This window comes from Solea senegalensis, linkage group LG14, assembly GCF_019176455.1.
Source record: "Solea senegalensis isolate Sse05_10M linkage group LG14, IFAPA_SoseM_1, whole genome shotgun sequence".
Classification (NCBI taxonomy): domain Eukaryota; kingdom Metazoa; phylum Chordata; class Actinopteri; order Pleuronectiformes; family Soleidae; genus Solea; species Solea senegalensis.
In genome coordinates, this window is record NC_058034.1 from 8,099,326 (window position 1) to 8,115,829 (window position 16,504).

Consider the following 16,504-nt stretch of genomic DNA (forward strand, 5'->3'; position numbering starts at 1 on the left):
CTAAAGAACACACAAGTTTAGATTTAGACTTGTACATTCATTTCCTGGAGACTTACCCTAACCTTAACCTCTGACCTAAAAATCTGCCTTCCCGCCATAACAAAATGAAATACAGATTTGACTTGACTGTTTTTTTGGTCTGGTAGTCCAAAGGTAACCTATGATACACAGAATTTCATTTGGAGGTTATTTTAGGTCTGACGATTTGCCATACACCTCTGTATATCTTCCCCCCAAAAAACCTTTGGCTGGAATTAAGCTAATATGGTGAAACTCACAGAACACAAACAAAATACATAAACACACAAACACACACAGGCACACATACAGGTATACCCGAAACATAACAACACCATCAATCATTCAGACACCTGTGGATTGATGCATCGCAGACATCTCCAGCAACACAACCTGCTCTATTTAGAACACACTCTGGAGAAAAACTCCCCTCTCTGCCTCACCTTTCTTCCTTCCCTAATAATCTTTAGCATTATTCAACAACAAACATACTAGTAAAGAATTCTGTCGTAGCTCTATAACACAACACCTTTTTCTTTTATTATAAGGATAACTAGCCTGGCAGCTCCTGTCAAAGACTTTTAGTCAGGTTTAAAGCAGCCAATGATGTGTGTCACAGGCATACTTCATCCATCACATTTCCACTGGAAAATGTTTTGTAATGGTGAAACTGATGAACATGTTTTGAAAGCATGCAAATAGTGGTTTCAAAACACGTACTTGGCATCAAAACAAATACATGTCCTCCTTATTTGGCAACAGCCACTGATGCTACTTAATGAGGAAGTTGGGGATGTTCCGCTGCTGCCGATTACTACGGGTGAGAATGTTACATAAGGTTGTGCCCTTGCTTGTTGCTCATGCAGACAAAGCAGCACGGTAAACAAGGGCAGGTGAGGTCTGGAGAGTTGTTTTGAGGTTTCACAGTTAAGATGTAACGTGTGGTAAAGGCCGCTTAAGGACAAATGTTTGCCATTCATTTGTGGGAAATACTCTTCTAGCCACTAAAACGTAAAAAATATTGTCCCTCGAGTTCATAAATCCATTCACCTATTATTATCAAATCCCATTTCCAATTCACTATTATTTCCCCTAAAATAATCTCATGTGAACCACTCCACTAGACTACATAAACATGTCCCAGACAGACTGTAAAGTTGAGCTAAGGTTATTCCTGAATAATCCTTTCAATAAGAAAATAATTAGCTATATGGGTGTATAAAGACTCAATTATTTCACTCCACTGCACCCATGTAAGCTGTTTGCAAAATAATCAACACTCGGGTATGTTTAGAAATGGTGCCCCGTGCTGACAAAAAAAAAAAAAAAGTATTTACACCGGCAAAAATCCAGCATACAAATGGATTTATAAACTTCTGTTTATTCAAGCTGCTTAATTTGTGAGTCATTCTCCTATTTTAACTATTTGCAACTGAAATGAGAAGATGATTCAATATTTATTTGTTAAATTCTGTAGTCATTTCTACATACTTAACTGAGATTAAGATAGGGTAAAATGTGAATTTATGCCAAATGTATAAATCGACAAATCTAACAACACTGGGTTTAGGGCTCAAGTTTTCACACCAACAAAAGACGAAGGAATTCAAAACATCAACACACAATAATCATAACAAACCTCTCCAAGGTCACAAATTCATCATGATGTTTTTACCTGCTTAATGTCACTGCTTACGAATGACGAAGGCAAACAGAGAGCAGGTGATGTTTTGCCCTTTTCTTTGCTCATTACTACGTCTATTAAGCATCTGCTCTCAACAAACCCAGGTGTTTGTTCACAAAGGAGGGGACACTTTCCATAGGGGAACTCCTACTCCTGCCTTTCTGTCTGATCAACTTCCAAACACCAACAGCAGTTGTGTGCAAATGTGGAGTGTGGTCATGGAACACTTGTTCTGCTCAAATCATAGTAGGATGTTTTGTTGTGGGTTACAGTCACATCTCATGTCCTTATGGCGATGGGCCGCCATAATAAAATGGCAATGTTGATGGTGGCATTAAGTGAGTGTGTGTGTGTGTGTGTGTGTGTGTGTGTGTGTGTGGGAGAGAGAGAGACATACGTAGTGGAGTTTCTAATGGTGTATCCAGAAGGACACTCTGGAATACAGGCCCCATTATGGATGACATATTCATCACAGACCGACTCCCGATCTTGGTTCAACTTCTTAGTTTGTTTACACTGGTTGTGAAGTTCCTAAATTTAAAAACAAGAACAAAATAACATTAATGTATACACAGCATTAGTTGCTTAAGTTTATGATTTCTGCTAAATATTTTGACCAACCTGACAGAAGGAGAAGCTGATGCAGCGCCAGCCCCTGAAGACATAGTATCCAGGGGGACATTTCTCCACACAGGTGTTCCCATGCTGGAGGTTCCTGCAGGCCACACAGCTACTTGCATTCCCTGACTCAGAACAGCCGCCCAGGCATTGGTCATGGCAGCACTGGCCTTGGAGGCTACATGCACCATGCTTACAGTTGTCCAAGCACACTGAGGAAGAAAAAAAAAAAAAGAGGAAAGAGGTGGTTAATATCAGGTCTTGGAATAAATAAGATGACAAAAAGCCCTACAAATACTTTGCATAAGCCAAGTAATCAATATATAAACAAGATTAACACTCCATCTCACAAAACATTAAAATAACATACATTTAGTGTACTTGTACACACACATGAACATGGTTCAATACACTATAATAAAAATGTTTTCTTAGCAAAGCAAAGAAATTGAGAACGGTGTTACTGCCATCTAGAAGAAAACAGTCCTCAGACTGAAAAACGTCTGACCTTGACAAAAATGATATCGTCATTAATAACAAAGCACAGAGAAATATAAGATCCGTGATGTCTTTGTTGGGTGCTGAAATGATGACTCTTTACCTCACATATTTGTGTCTAATAGAATAACCAGAAGTTTTCTGAACTATAAAAACAGAGGACTTCATGAACACTAATTGGCCATCAAAAACAACAAGCTCCAGGAATAGTTTACATACAAAAATTTAGTTGGGAAACCACTTTGTATTCATTACAAAGTGGTTCAAACCACAATTTACTCCAGTTGGCCAATAATGCCAGTCTTCAGCTCTGTGGAAATAATTTTAACTGCTAATGGGCTGAACATTTATGTCAGGTTTCATTGACCTATTAGGAAATATTATCTGAGTGTTAGTTGTGATGTGACCTGTGCTCTGCAATGATCTTATAAATTAGCGGTTACTGCCTTGTCTGTGAGCCAGTAGACTAATTAGATCTCACCTCATACCAAGCATGTTACCAACTGCAAATACTGACTGGTTGCAGACACAAAATGGACTCACAACAGATCAGGGTTGTGAGTCCATTTTCTGTCTGCAAGTGGTGAGTATCCACTCTAGGTCATATAAAACATCAACAAGACAGTTTAAGTGAAATGCCGTCATGTACAATAATATTTATTATATATATTTTTATTGACTCTCGACAAACATCTTCACAAACATTGTAACAGTTACCAGTTTCTCAACCTTCAAATACACTCATTTACTTCCACTGCAGAAAACAGCTACATGCGCCCACTGACTCAGTATCCTGGTCATGACACTGCATTTTAATAGCCGTCTCTCGCCATGTTTCTCACTATACTATCAGCTTTGGCAAAAAGCATCATTTACGATCTCATGACCCTGCTCGCTCTGGATCCTTTATAGATGAAAGGGGTTAGGGTTACCCTTACTAGAAAATGAAGGTAAACTCAGCAAGATGCAAAATAATCAGTGTTGCAGAGTAGCTACAACATTTGAAGAAACAATATTTTGAGCAGTGTTCGTCACTCCTACATAGTTGAAAGGTGCAACGGGGCACAGTAGGATGCCTTGACTCTGAGCACAACACATGAGCTCTCACTTCCAAGGATACGGCTAGCAGCCCCCCCTCCTGCATGGGAAGGCTGCCCATTGTGCTGCTGGAGTTAAAGCAGATAGGACAAATGAGGTTGCAGGGGAAGAGGAGAGGTGGGATAATGAGGTTAAAGGAAAGAACAATGACAAAATGGACAGGAGGTTAAAACCGTGGAGAGGGAGAATGACTAATGCAGAAAAAACATAATCTCTGACCCTCTGGGATGGTTCATGCAGGGGTCGCACCATTGCATTTTCTTTACCATGTGCTACTACACCCACCATTCCAGTTGTCTCTGACCCACAGCTCTTTTCTAGCCCTTCCCCTCTCCTCTGTCTGCAGTGTGTGTACATGCTGTGGCCACGGCATTACAGGGCAGAGCAGGGAAAGCTAAGAAAATTGCCCAATCCAGTTCCAGCTAAGAATCCATGCCGGAGTGCCTCTTCAACCCCAGATCCACCCTCAGCTTCAGCCAATGTGTTTGCTGGCTGGGGGAGGCAGCCATTCAAAGGCCTCTTCCATGATGGGAGGAGAGACGCCCAGGATTAACCCTGGCCTTGCTGGGGCAGACAGAGGGCAGACACAGCTAAGGAGCCAGTGTGCCAGGGAAAATGAATCTACTGCTGCTGCTCCATTGGGTGAATTACAATGCACTTAAGGCTGGACCACAGCCAAACCAGAGATAGATGGATCAAGTAAACAAGCCGAACATTGACTCCATTCAATACATGTCATGGAAAATATGTTTGCATCCTATTTTTATAATAATTGAAACATTCAATAATTGATGGCGTTCTACTATTTTATTGTTACTTTTCTTTTTTTATTCAATACACTCTTCCACTATGTTTACACCTTTCCTCTGCTGCAGTAGTCTAAGCAAGTATACAGCAGGGAGTTCTACTGCAGCAGCAATATTCCCCATTCTGCTCACGCTAGCTCTGGGCTACTCAAACTAGCTGTTGTGCCAAACATGCTCCTGTCAGCTCACTCATTCATTCATCCCCTCCTCCTCTTACTCCGCTGTCCTCTTCTCTGTCCCTCCTCTCTGCCACAGCCTCACCCAAGCCTGCACCACTATCTATCTCTCTATCTGCCTGCCTTTCTAGGCCGCTAGACCCCTCCCACTTTCATTCATACAACGCCTTGTTTTGTTTTCATGCTCGCTGGGTGGGGGATGGAGAGAAGTAGGCGAGGATGAGGGGATGATTTCACTCATACTTCAACAACAAGAGGAGGAGGCGGTAGCATCCTGGAGAGCTTACCTCTCATTAAGCCACGCACACACAGTCACCCACGCATGCACGTGGTTCCAGTCAGGGTCTTGAATGCAAAGCCTGATCAAAGGTGTGTTGTGTTTACCTTTCATTTGGCCATGGTAGTAAAGAGCCCTGGCTGCTCAGTTCCCAGGGAAGGAACATGGGAGAAGCTGTGCAACCAATAGCGTGCAGCCACACATGTTAACACTTCCTGTTCTTAACACATAAAACCTCCCCTTTAATTGGCAGTGTTGTCAGTCGAAGTGCTCGGAACAATAACAAACACGTTTTTGCCCCGGAGCATTTACTCAGGAGAACACATGCTCGCACACAAGCATTTAGCCACACACACACAAAGACACACACTGCTGGATTCACGTTTACTATATTTGGCCATGGTGGGAGTCCTAAGCTTCAAAAGCTTTGCTATAAATGCTTCTAGTAATGTGATGTAAGACATTCACTGTGAGAGAGTACAGGGAAGAAATGGGGGGAAGGGAAAAAACAGACAGAGATACTGTCAACAGAGGCATCAATACACATGCATGCAAGAAAACACAGGAAAAAGATACAAATATGGACAAACACTAATGCTGTGTTCGGTTTGGTACAGTACGGTATGGTTTGGAATGGCTTTAATCTGAGAACAGATTACTTGGTAGACGGCCCGATGGCCACGTATCGCGATGTCATACCGGTGAGACGACAACGAACAACGACATTGAACGCGACACAACAGACAACAACACAATGGGCAACAATGGAGCTCATCCAGCAGCTCTTTCTTATATCAGCTGACTGTTGTGGGTGGAGCTACCCTGACCGTACTGTACCATTTTACTGTGGTGCTGCAAGGGTAGGGTACCAAAGAATGGCACAGTTGTGGTAGGAAATGTTGGTACTATTCCCAATTGACACACAAAAAATGACATACCGTACTGTACTATACCGTACGGAACTGTTTCACTCGGTGGGAACACGCCTTAAGGCAAAGGTCTACTTGTGTTCAATGTGTTCAAATGAGTAACAGAGGAGAGGGAGGAGATAAGTATACAGTGAGCTGAAGAGAAAGTAAGGGAGAAAGCTGGGAGAACAACAGGAGAGCAAACAACGGTAACATTGTGAGATTATATTGTGATACAGGTAGTAATTAATTTGACTCGATATCCTGTACAGGAGTTCAAACTAATTAAACTAAACTAATGTATGCTGCAAATAACACCTGTCCTAACAACTCCAAGCAAGTAGTAGCAATGAGAATTGCAGATCATGTGTGATGCCTAAATGGTTTCCCAACATGACCTTTATATCCATTATATATTATATCACAACATTATTTTGTATTTAAAATCCAGTAAGTCAAATAACAATATCACTTTTTATTATAAATAACATCAGTTTTTATTGTCAGCAATTTATGCCCATTTACCCCCACAAATTTGCATGTTATGTTTTTTTGTGGGAGCAGCAAAACTCAAAAAGTCATAAGACATATTTAAATGAAATTTTAGTAGTTTATGGCCCAAAAAGAAATTACTGATGAATTGTATTGGTGATCTAGATACTGATAATATGGTGGCAAACTGAGCAGCTTTGGCCGAGGTTTGTACCTTCTGAATGCTTTCTGTAGTTGTTCAATTTAATGGATTAAGATGTTGAATAGAATTGTAAACAGAATATTTTAAAATTTCCTATATATATATATTTTTTTCTTTTAAATAACATACAACATATATAACATTTTATTCAGTAGATGGCAGATGCCTGCAGCAGTTGGAAAGTATGATCAGTCACACTACACTTTTACTGCACTACACATGCCTCTGAGGTTACATCACATTTCTACTAATTCTGAATAAGTTCATTGGTTTAGACCTGAATACAGGATGAAAAGTACAGTAGACAGTGTGACGATCCAATAGATGCTTAAGTCTAAGCCCTGCTCTTACCAGTGTTTGTACGTTTGTTTGTTGTGGGGGATGACCTCTTCGTTTTTTATCTGTCTTTGTGGTATGCGGAGTTGATTGGCTGATTGTGAAGGCAGCCTGACGTGGAGGACCTGAGCCAGTGCTGCTGCTGACCATTTAAGCCCAACCAAAAATGCCTCAATCGCTCTCATTCCTGCCATTGCCCTCTCCAGAGCCAGCACCATTCATTTTTTTGATTTGTTTTTGTTCTCCACTACACTTACACAACACTGTATTTCCAGACACATGCACACATACGCCACTGATACCACAGATTAATCCCTTTCCATTCAGTTTGTTGATGTAGTTTGCAATTGTATTAATTTTGTTACATTAATTATTTGTGTTTGCGTCGCACCTCATGTCCGTTCCCAGTTTTTGCCATAGCCTCTGAGCCAGGTTATGACAAAAGTCATGCCTTTCCTTTTCTACAGCAGTCACTCCCTTTCGGGATCATTGACACACAGATAAAGAGAAGCCATTATAGAAGCAACTTTACGAAGACAGGCGTCTTTGAGTTTACTCGTGTGCTTGAAAATATCAAAACAATTCTCTGCTGTTACAAAGCTGTGGGAGGCCATCGATATAAATCGGTGGTGTGAATACAGAAGAAGGAAAAGACCAGAGGAATCACAACATTTCTTCCATTTCTATCAGCACTATTTATATAAACCTGCGTGCTATCACAAAGACAATGATGACCATGGCACATTATTCACATTATTGTGAACTTAACCCAGAGTTTTAAAATGAAATTGTAATTGTGAAATTGTACTAAATTGGAGGCGAGTCCATCGGCCCTTGGGAGTGGGTACGATGGGGGACGCTGAGCTTTAATAAAAGTTGCTCATTGCTGTACAGCTGTGTTCCTCATCAAACGACTTGTTTTATTGACAGATAAGTCGATCTGCAAAAAATGAGAGTTCTAAACATAGCTTGACTTAACTGTGCATGAAAACGCAATGACTGTAGTGTCACTTTCCAATGTGAATGACTCACGCACTGTATCCTGAATCCTTAATGGTAAATGTTTGGACAAGGCATTATTGCATGTCCACAAGGTCTAACACAGACCAGCTCTATGCAAGGATCCATCTTTGAAGAGTGCGCTCGCACATGCACGCACGCACGCACACACACACCATTCAGTAATGAGATTGGGAGGTTTAACATGCGCCAAGGCACTCACTGTTCTGCTTCATGCCACCGGGTCACAACGGCCCCATCGACCACATTGTGTATTGTAGGTGGAAAGCGACAGACACAGACCAACATAGATGTCAGACAGATAAACGTTTTGCTTTGGCCAGGCTCAGGTCATGGTGGATCGTTGCTTGCTACACTGGTAAATTAGATAAATGATGCCCTTAACTGCACTGTCAAACTATAATGATAAAGAAAGACTTGATCCCCACCAAATAATTCACACTTGATGTCAATGTTTTGCCCAATTTTATGTGTTGGCGCAGTCACTCCTTGTCCTCTCTTCCAAATCTAACACAATGTAAATGTAACATTAATTAGAGAAGTCATTTTCGGAAGAAATTTCAGTAGGACTGCTGCCTTCTGCCCAGGCTGAAGCCAATGTGGCATGCAGCACTGAATTGGTGTGAATGAGAAGTTGAAATGATGAGTTTCTGGTTGGAAATCAGTGCAAAAAGAGGGACTGAAAGTGGGTCCAAAATCTATCCAAAATCTGAATACATCTATTAGGGATGTCGCATAATCGCAAAAATGTCAGCCTTGTGGCACCTGCAGTGATTGGTTGCTATAGCGATGGCACCTTGTGAGATACAGAGCAGGTCTATTAAAATACAGAGAGCATCACTGATGTATCTTTCGAACTACTCATGGCAAAGTGAAGAACATGGTTCGTATTGCTGAAATACCTTCATCAAGGCTTTGGATCGAAGACCCTGATATTAACTTTGTGAAGACAGAGTCAAAAATGACTGAGAAATGGCCGTTGTAAAATTGGGAACCTTCATGTTTCTGCCCAAGAGAAGGAGAGGTCAGTTTATATTGAGCTCTATGGAGAAGCTGGATGGTCACTGAGCTTTGGTAGTCACACTGTATACATGTATATACATTTTTTCAAGAGTTGAACAACCTCTCTACTCTGATGTCATCACTCTAGCTCTGCACCTTCCATGAAATATACACCAATGTAAAATTCCTGAATATGGTGAACTGTGAAAAATCTGAATTTGAATGAGAAATTGTATTTGTCTAAATTTGAATATTTCAGAAAGTATGAAATAATTTGTATAGGAAAACATTTTTGGAAATAATTATCAATTACAAAACACAAGCAATATTTTCCTAATTGAGCTGAATGTTTTGAAGTTTGAACAAAGTTTCTATGTTGTAGTATTTTGTAACGGAGCGTCCTGAACTTCAGCGAAAACTGATAATAAAGCTGCATCGCATGATTCGCATCGTATTGTAAGTATGTGGAAATAAGAATGAGAAGAAGGTGAGAAAAACAAAAGGCTACCGAAGAACGAAAATTGGTGGGACTACAGCATTTGCATTCGCATGCTGAGCACTAATCCTCGTCTTTCTACCAACAATCAACTTAGAAATATTCAGTTCTTTAAGCTGACAGCATACATTTGGGGATAATTATGACACCAGGCTGTTATATGCAAATGTCTAAGTGCTGTATGTCCTGGGTTAAATAAGCGTACACTGTCTGTGAATACACTTGAAAGTAAATAATATTCTGCTGCAGCTCTGGGCCAGTGAAAAGCTTGATCGCAGCAATAAGAGCTCTCTCTGTTTAAGGACAATTCAACAGCAGTTGCTGAGCAGAAACCCTCGTTATACACCACAGGAGGGCAAACCTTACTATCACTGCATGATTTGAACCAGCCAACGCTCGGATAGTAGGAACCTTCCCTGATCTCAGGCCTGCTATCACACTGTCCAATAAATCCTGTTTTATATGCAAGGTTAGCTTTTAATCAATAACTGCTCTAGCAATGAATACTAAATGAGACTCAATGTATGGTCAGCGTGAGCATGAACACACACACTAACATAAAAAAAACTAACAAAATGAAAGGGTGAATTTAGCTTAAAGAGCATGGTCTTTCTCATTGCTTTGTCTGGCTGTTCATTGATTTCCTTGTCTGTGTCTTCCTGTGTGCTGGCCATCCTTGCTGGCCCATCTTGTTACCATGGAGATGAGTCCAGACATAGACCGTCTGCAGTAATTAGCTGTATGCTTTTTCAGATTCCCCTCTTGTCATCATTTGTGTCTTGTCTTTTTTTTATCTCTACCTGAATAATTCGACTTTGTTGTCTCATCCTCCTCTACTCTTGACCCCCTCATCTCACGTTGCCTCGAGCCCCAAGTGACAAATCTGCTCCAGCAGAAAGCCACTAGATCTCATTACAGATGGTCAGTATGGGACTATGATCAATACGACTTTCTGATGGTCCTCTTTGCCACTCCCTTCTTCTTCTCCCCTCCAGCACATGCACAGTCACAAGCCTCCACACTCTCCCTTATGGCTGGGAACCAAATTTAAACATGTTGAATGCTGAGTGAATCGCTTGGATACTAGAGAATCTAAAGACAAAAATACAACATGTCAACATGACAACTGACACCGAAATTCAATCCGTGAGGCATAAATCATATTACCATCAGTTAACCAATAAACACAGTGTCAAAAATCTAATTATGCCAAAATCTAATAATACTGCATTTTTCCTCTCAGCATTCAAGTTATGTTAATGTTACGGGGCCTTATTTAACATCTCCACATTCCACATCATCTGAGATTACTGTCACAGTGACTGAGATTATAACAGGTTGTGTTTAGAAAGTAGGAAAACATGACAGTGACCCACAACATTGTTATAAATGATGTACCTGTGCATAACTGCTTTGTATAACATTAGCAATAGCAGAACTCATACTCTACTTAATGTGTTTCAATCAGTAGTGAAGATTTTTGAGTGATACTCGTATGCACCCATGCCCACTCTGCATTATCCCCCCGTGTCTTCTCTCCCCCTCCTCCGTACTACATCTTTAATTTGGTGACAGTGCCACCAGCTGCAGCACTTCACTGCTGCTGCACTTAATCTAAATGCACACATGAAATTCTGGTGCATACAAACAAAGACATGCTACGACCACACATACTTGTACAGATACTGAAGTGGACAGAAAGAGAGAGAGGGGAGAAACGCTGAGTGAAATCAACAAACAATCGGCAGTAAACAAGCAAGCAAACACATGCACATGCACATGCGCGCACACACACACGCGGCGAGGGCAAGCAGTTTTGCTGAGTCGACATTTCAGTGACAGTGGGAAGGTGATGGAGAGAGGCAGTGAGACGGTGAGAGAACATCCATCTAGAGAGCGAGACACCTGCATCACTGGTCGCATGATTTTCCTTCACATCACAACCACTGAGAATCACTCATATGCACGCACACCACCACAGCAGAGCATGACAGGGGGGAGTCTCTTCATAACTAGTCAGCACTACGCCCGGGGGATATCAGGTCAGTGATTTATTGATGTATTTGCCAAAACACACGCATCAAACAATGTGGACCAGTGTTCTCTACTCACTGCAGACAGTGATTTGACATCTCTAACTGGGCATTTTTAAGCCATGGACTGCGTTTGTGCTTCAATGACAACTACGTGACCCAGAAACATGTCCTATTACCCAGAGAAAATGCTGACTATGATGGCCACAAATAAATCAATGTATGATAAACATACTTTTGGTTCATTATGAAACTTAATTTCAGTTGATTAGGTGATGGATGTCCAGACACTGAACATAACTATCAGATCAAACCCATTTTGAGCATTTCTTTAACTGATCAGAGATTGGCAATTGCCCCAAGCACCTAACCATGTTCTTTGCTGCACACTGGTGTTGTCCACATGGTGGTTTAGCAAGAGAACAGACACCTCACCGTCTGCCTCTTTCTCTGCCAGCAGTACCTGCAGCTAGCAGTCTCAAGTACGAGTGGATAATTATTACCACAAGCGGAACATTTCAAAGTAAAAGCACTCCAGTATTTCATTCTCCAAATCCATTATTTTTTTAAAGAAGGCTTTTACTGCGAAATATTTGCAGGACAAACTGACGCAAGGCATCATACAGCTCTCTCTAAAATATTGTGTTCATAAACGACATCACATAATGCATTATGTACTTGGCGACCCTGTGATGGACTATCGACCATCTGGTGACTGGTGTACCAGTCACCACCCTAATCCCACCCTATGCCGGCTGGGATTAGAACCACAGAACACCCACAACCCAGACAAAGAAATAGAAGATGAATTAAAGAATGTACTTGGCAGCTCTGTAATGTAGGCAAATAAAAGTATTGGATCAGGGCTAGATATCAGCAGACAGTTAACAGTAAAAATATCAGACTGGAATTGGATCCATACATCAGTACTAGGTGGTCCTGCATGTCCGAGTAAGTGGAACTTAAATGTGTCCTTGCTTGCCTCAGGTGTGTTCACACCTGTGCTCAGAGCAGTCCACTTGTGATCAGATCACCCAAGAGGGATGTTAATGCCAGGGCAGAACAGAGCCTCAGTGGCTTCTCAGTCATGACTAAGGTGTCTTTAAGCCTTCGCTTTCTGCCTCGGCAGCCCATGATCTCCTCATATTATAGCCACAGAAAGAGAGAGGGATAGAACAGCAAAGGCGATGAGAGAATGCTGATTACCCTCTCTATCATATTCTCTGTGTCCTTGGATGACCACAAAGAAAATGTTTATCAAAGGGCTGATTGTCACAAATTTCATCTCTTTCTCATCTCCTCTTTCCTCACTCACTCAATCTCTCTCTCTCTTTTCCTCCCCTCCTACCACTTTCTCTCTTTCCTGCCTTTCTTGTGTTTCAGGTGCTAAGAGTTCAGCTGTGCTGGGGATGCCACATATTTAAAAACCCTTGTAGGACGACTGGTGTGGTAAGATGTTTTTTTTTTTTTTTACAATTTGATAACCTGTCATATGCTAAATGTGTAATCAAATGATTCATCAGAAGATGGGTCAATTAATAACTGTACCTGCAGCCCCACTTGAAATACTTTTGTCTAGACTAAATGAAAGAACAGTTTCAAGTGTACCTAAACCACTTTGTATCTGGTGAAAACCAGTGTATATGGGAAATCAGCTTGACTTGCATTTTTGGAGAAGGGGGGGTTTGCTTACACTTCAAGTTTTTGCAATCTCTACAGGAACTCCAATAAGAGTACACAGCGGCCAATAACGATGAACAGAAGAAGGGGAAAACAATATCATATTGATAAACACAAAGGCCCCTTTTATACCAGGCAATCGGATAGCGTCTGACCACCTGTAAGTACAGGTGTAAACACACCCGAGACGCATTGAGGAGGGATTGTTATCCGATCTGACAGACCACTTTGGGAGGTGGTCGAAGATGCATTGTGACCACACCTCTAATCATTTGCAACAAAATAACCATTCCCAGTGGTAATGTTTTGTGCCCTTGTCTCTCAGGGGTAGAGGAGATGTAAAGCCTTCCGCCTTGTGGCTCGATTAATTTTCTATGTAAATTAATGTGAATTGTCACACGTTTGCATCGATTTTTAATTCATTCTCAACGCATCGGTACGTCCTAATTGTTATCTGATCACAGAAAATGTATTCCAATGCCAGGTGTAAACAGTCTCTCGGATCCATGCTCCTGTGATTCTGCCTGGTGTCCAGCTGCACTGAGCAGTAGGCACGGTGTGGAGACCAGAGCAACATGGCTGCAGTGCAGATGCTCGCTGCCCTATTTCATATTCACAGCAAAGCACAAAGCAAAGCTACTGTACACAGACAGCCAGACACAAATGCACAGAGGCATGGGCATTCAAGCACACAGAGCAGAGCAACTGATGACAGGAGGAAAAAACAACAGTCTACCAAACAGTACAGTGTGGCTATAAATAGATACATTTTGAAGTTGCAGAACAGATGATAAAGCTACCAAATGTTGGAGTCGTCATAGAAACATAATATACCTTAAGGTCTGCATATACATTTTGTCATTCAATTAATTCCATGGTTATTTTCATGTAGTGTGCGCCATAAATGTACCCTCATTGCTCTGTGTATTAAAACAAGCAGAAGAAGTCCCATTCCCCCGGTCTCGTCCCACAATTCATATCCCACACTGTTTCAGGAAGGTGGTTTATTCTGGGAGAAAGGAGGGAAACTCTCCATCATTACTACAAGAAAGAAGCTTGTCACACAAGGTCACATATACACTTTCCCTCACCTCCAAAACCCAAACAAAAATACAGTACACAGGTCACATGTTGCAGACATGTGAGGTTCTATCATCGTTCTTTTGTTCTTAGACAAGCATCCCTCCCTTCCTGCCCCTTTACCTCTGACCTAAAGCACAACAGCACAACAACATCACAGTCACCAGCCCTAAATCAGATACTGTAAGTTTCTCACACATGTCACCCTTCTGCTTTGCATGTTTCCCCTAATAATTTGCATGTTAGGCAGATGTCAGGTAAACAATGTCCTTGTAGAAACCGAAATCCCTTACAGGCATTGACAAAAATGAGTCATTTCTAACACCTTGCCGGGAGTGTCAAGGGCCCCTAACTGTGCATAGACAATAAAATCATAATATCTTTGTCCATTAAAATAGATGCACAGAACAGTGGCTCTCAATTCACCACCATTCCTCAAGAGTGGCCAAGGAATACAGGTGTGAAGACCGGCCAGGGGTCTCTTGAGCCGATGCACAAGGAATGATTATAGACAGTGTTAGTCATAAGCAAAACAGTGTAAACTCAGATTCAGCCTCCAATCCATCAAAGGAATTTTGGGGAAAATATTTGCTTATGTTTGCTCTACTTTTTTGTTAATTTTATGCCATCTGATCACACAAACAACAGGTTAATGTTGTCCTGAGCTGGAAATGTGTTGGAGAAAACCAAGGATTGTAACCAACACTGGGTTCAGCTGGTCTAAAATTGTATATATCAGAGATATAGATGTATAGAGTGTTTCTCGCCAGAAAAAAAACATTAATTCACTGAATCAATTCATTTTATTTCTAAGTCACGGAAACTGTGACCTGAGGTAACAATCTGTCTGATGTTGATGTGTAAACAAACCTCAGACCTTTGAATATATCTAACGCTCTTAAGCCAAATGAGAATATCCAAGACTATTTGACTTATTTCGACTATGTTATAGACAGCTGAGGGGCTGCAGACCAAAGCAACTGACAGATGTGAATGTTGCAAAGTAAAAATTTCAGATCAAATTCTGATTCAAACTCACAATTCAATCAATCATCCCAACACACTGTATTAACAGCAGAAGGTATTTCTGGCAACAGTCTGCAAACCCTCTATGAAACAACCTCCTTGTCTAAAATAGTATACAGTACATACCATAGAGTTTACATTGTCATCGCTGCTCTTTATCTGACAAGACTGATACACCTGATGATGGCTCACCGACTGCCTGCCAGTCCACCCATCAAACATCCCCCTGTTGTTATGCCAATACAGTGCGCGCTGCTCTAAACCATCCCCTAATTAAAATCTTAGTTCCAATATCTGCCAGAGTAAAAGAGATTTGGCATAAGCAGACACTATTAAATGCCGAGCAGTGAATGACGGGAGATTGTGTGTGTGCGTTGCTGTGTGTGCATGAACATGCATTTCACTGGCCAATGAAAACCAATATAGAGTGTTCACAAACTGTACCATAACATACCTAACACAAGGAAGGGAGGGAGGAGTAGCTAATGCTGATACAGCATGTAAAAACGGAGTGCGATATGCAGTGATACAGATGCCCAGGAGAAGTGAGTGGTAAATGGACGGAGGCAAACAGAGGAGTGAAGCTCATAGAGAGGGAGGGGGCTCAAGGAGCTGGTGCGAGGGAAAAGACTGAGGACGGTAAAAGACAGTAAAACAGCAGAGGGAGTAGGCACATGGTCCTACCCGGGAAACAATTAACAAAATAACACACAGCATGGCTCAAATAGTGCAGGGTGAAGAGCTCTCTCTCCCTCGTTTCGGCCCTCTCGCGCACACACACACACACACCAATCAGTTTGCTTTGACAGATGCCCCTCCCCCAGACTTGTTTTTCTCCCCTGTAACATGAATTCTTGGAGTGTCTCCTCAAAAACAAGATTATGGTGGACGTATCATGAGGGCCATGAAAGTTACAATTTAACACCGTTTCCAGATGCATATATTAAATTAAACATATATTTATATTATCCATAACATTTCTTGACTACAAACAATTTTATTAATAATAATCTACAATAAATTCACTGTTCTCAAGGTGGTCTCACTTGTATCA

At 41.3% G+C, this 16,504-nt stretch overlaps 1 protein-coding gene across 1 annotated transcript in view; it reads right to left on the reverse strand.

The window, feature by feature from the left end:
* The window catches only part of LOC122780300 (insulin receptor-like), a 71,417-nt gene that overhangs the window by 16,871 nt on the left and 38,042 nt on the right, over positions 1-16,504 (reverse strand). The window contains exons 3-4 of the mRNA XM_044043152.1: positions 2,324-2,532; positions 2,100-2,233 (exon numbers count right to left, since the gene is read on the reverse strand). Coding sequence (XP_043899087.1) covers positions 2,100-2,233; positions 2,324-2,532 — 343 coding nt within the window. The remainder of the gene's footprint in view (positions 1-2,099; positions 2,234-2,323; positions 2,533-16,504) is intronic.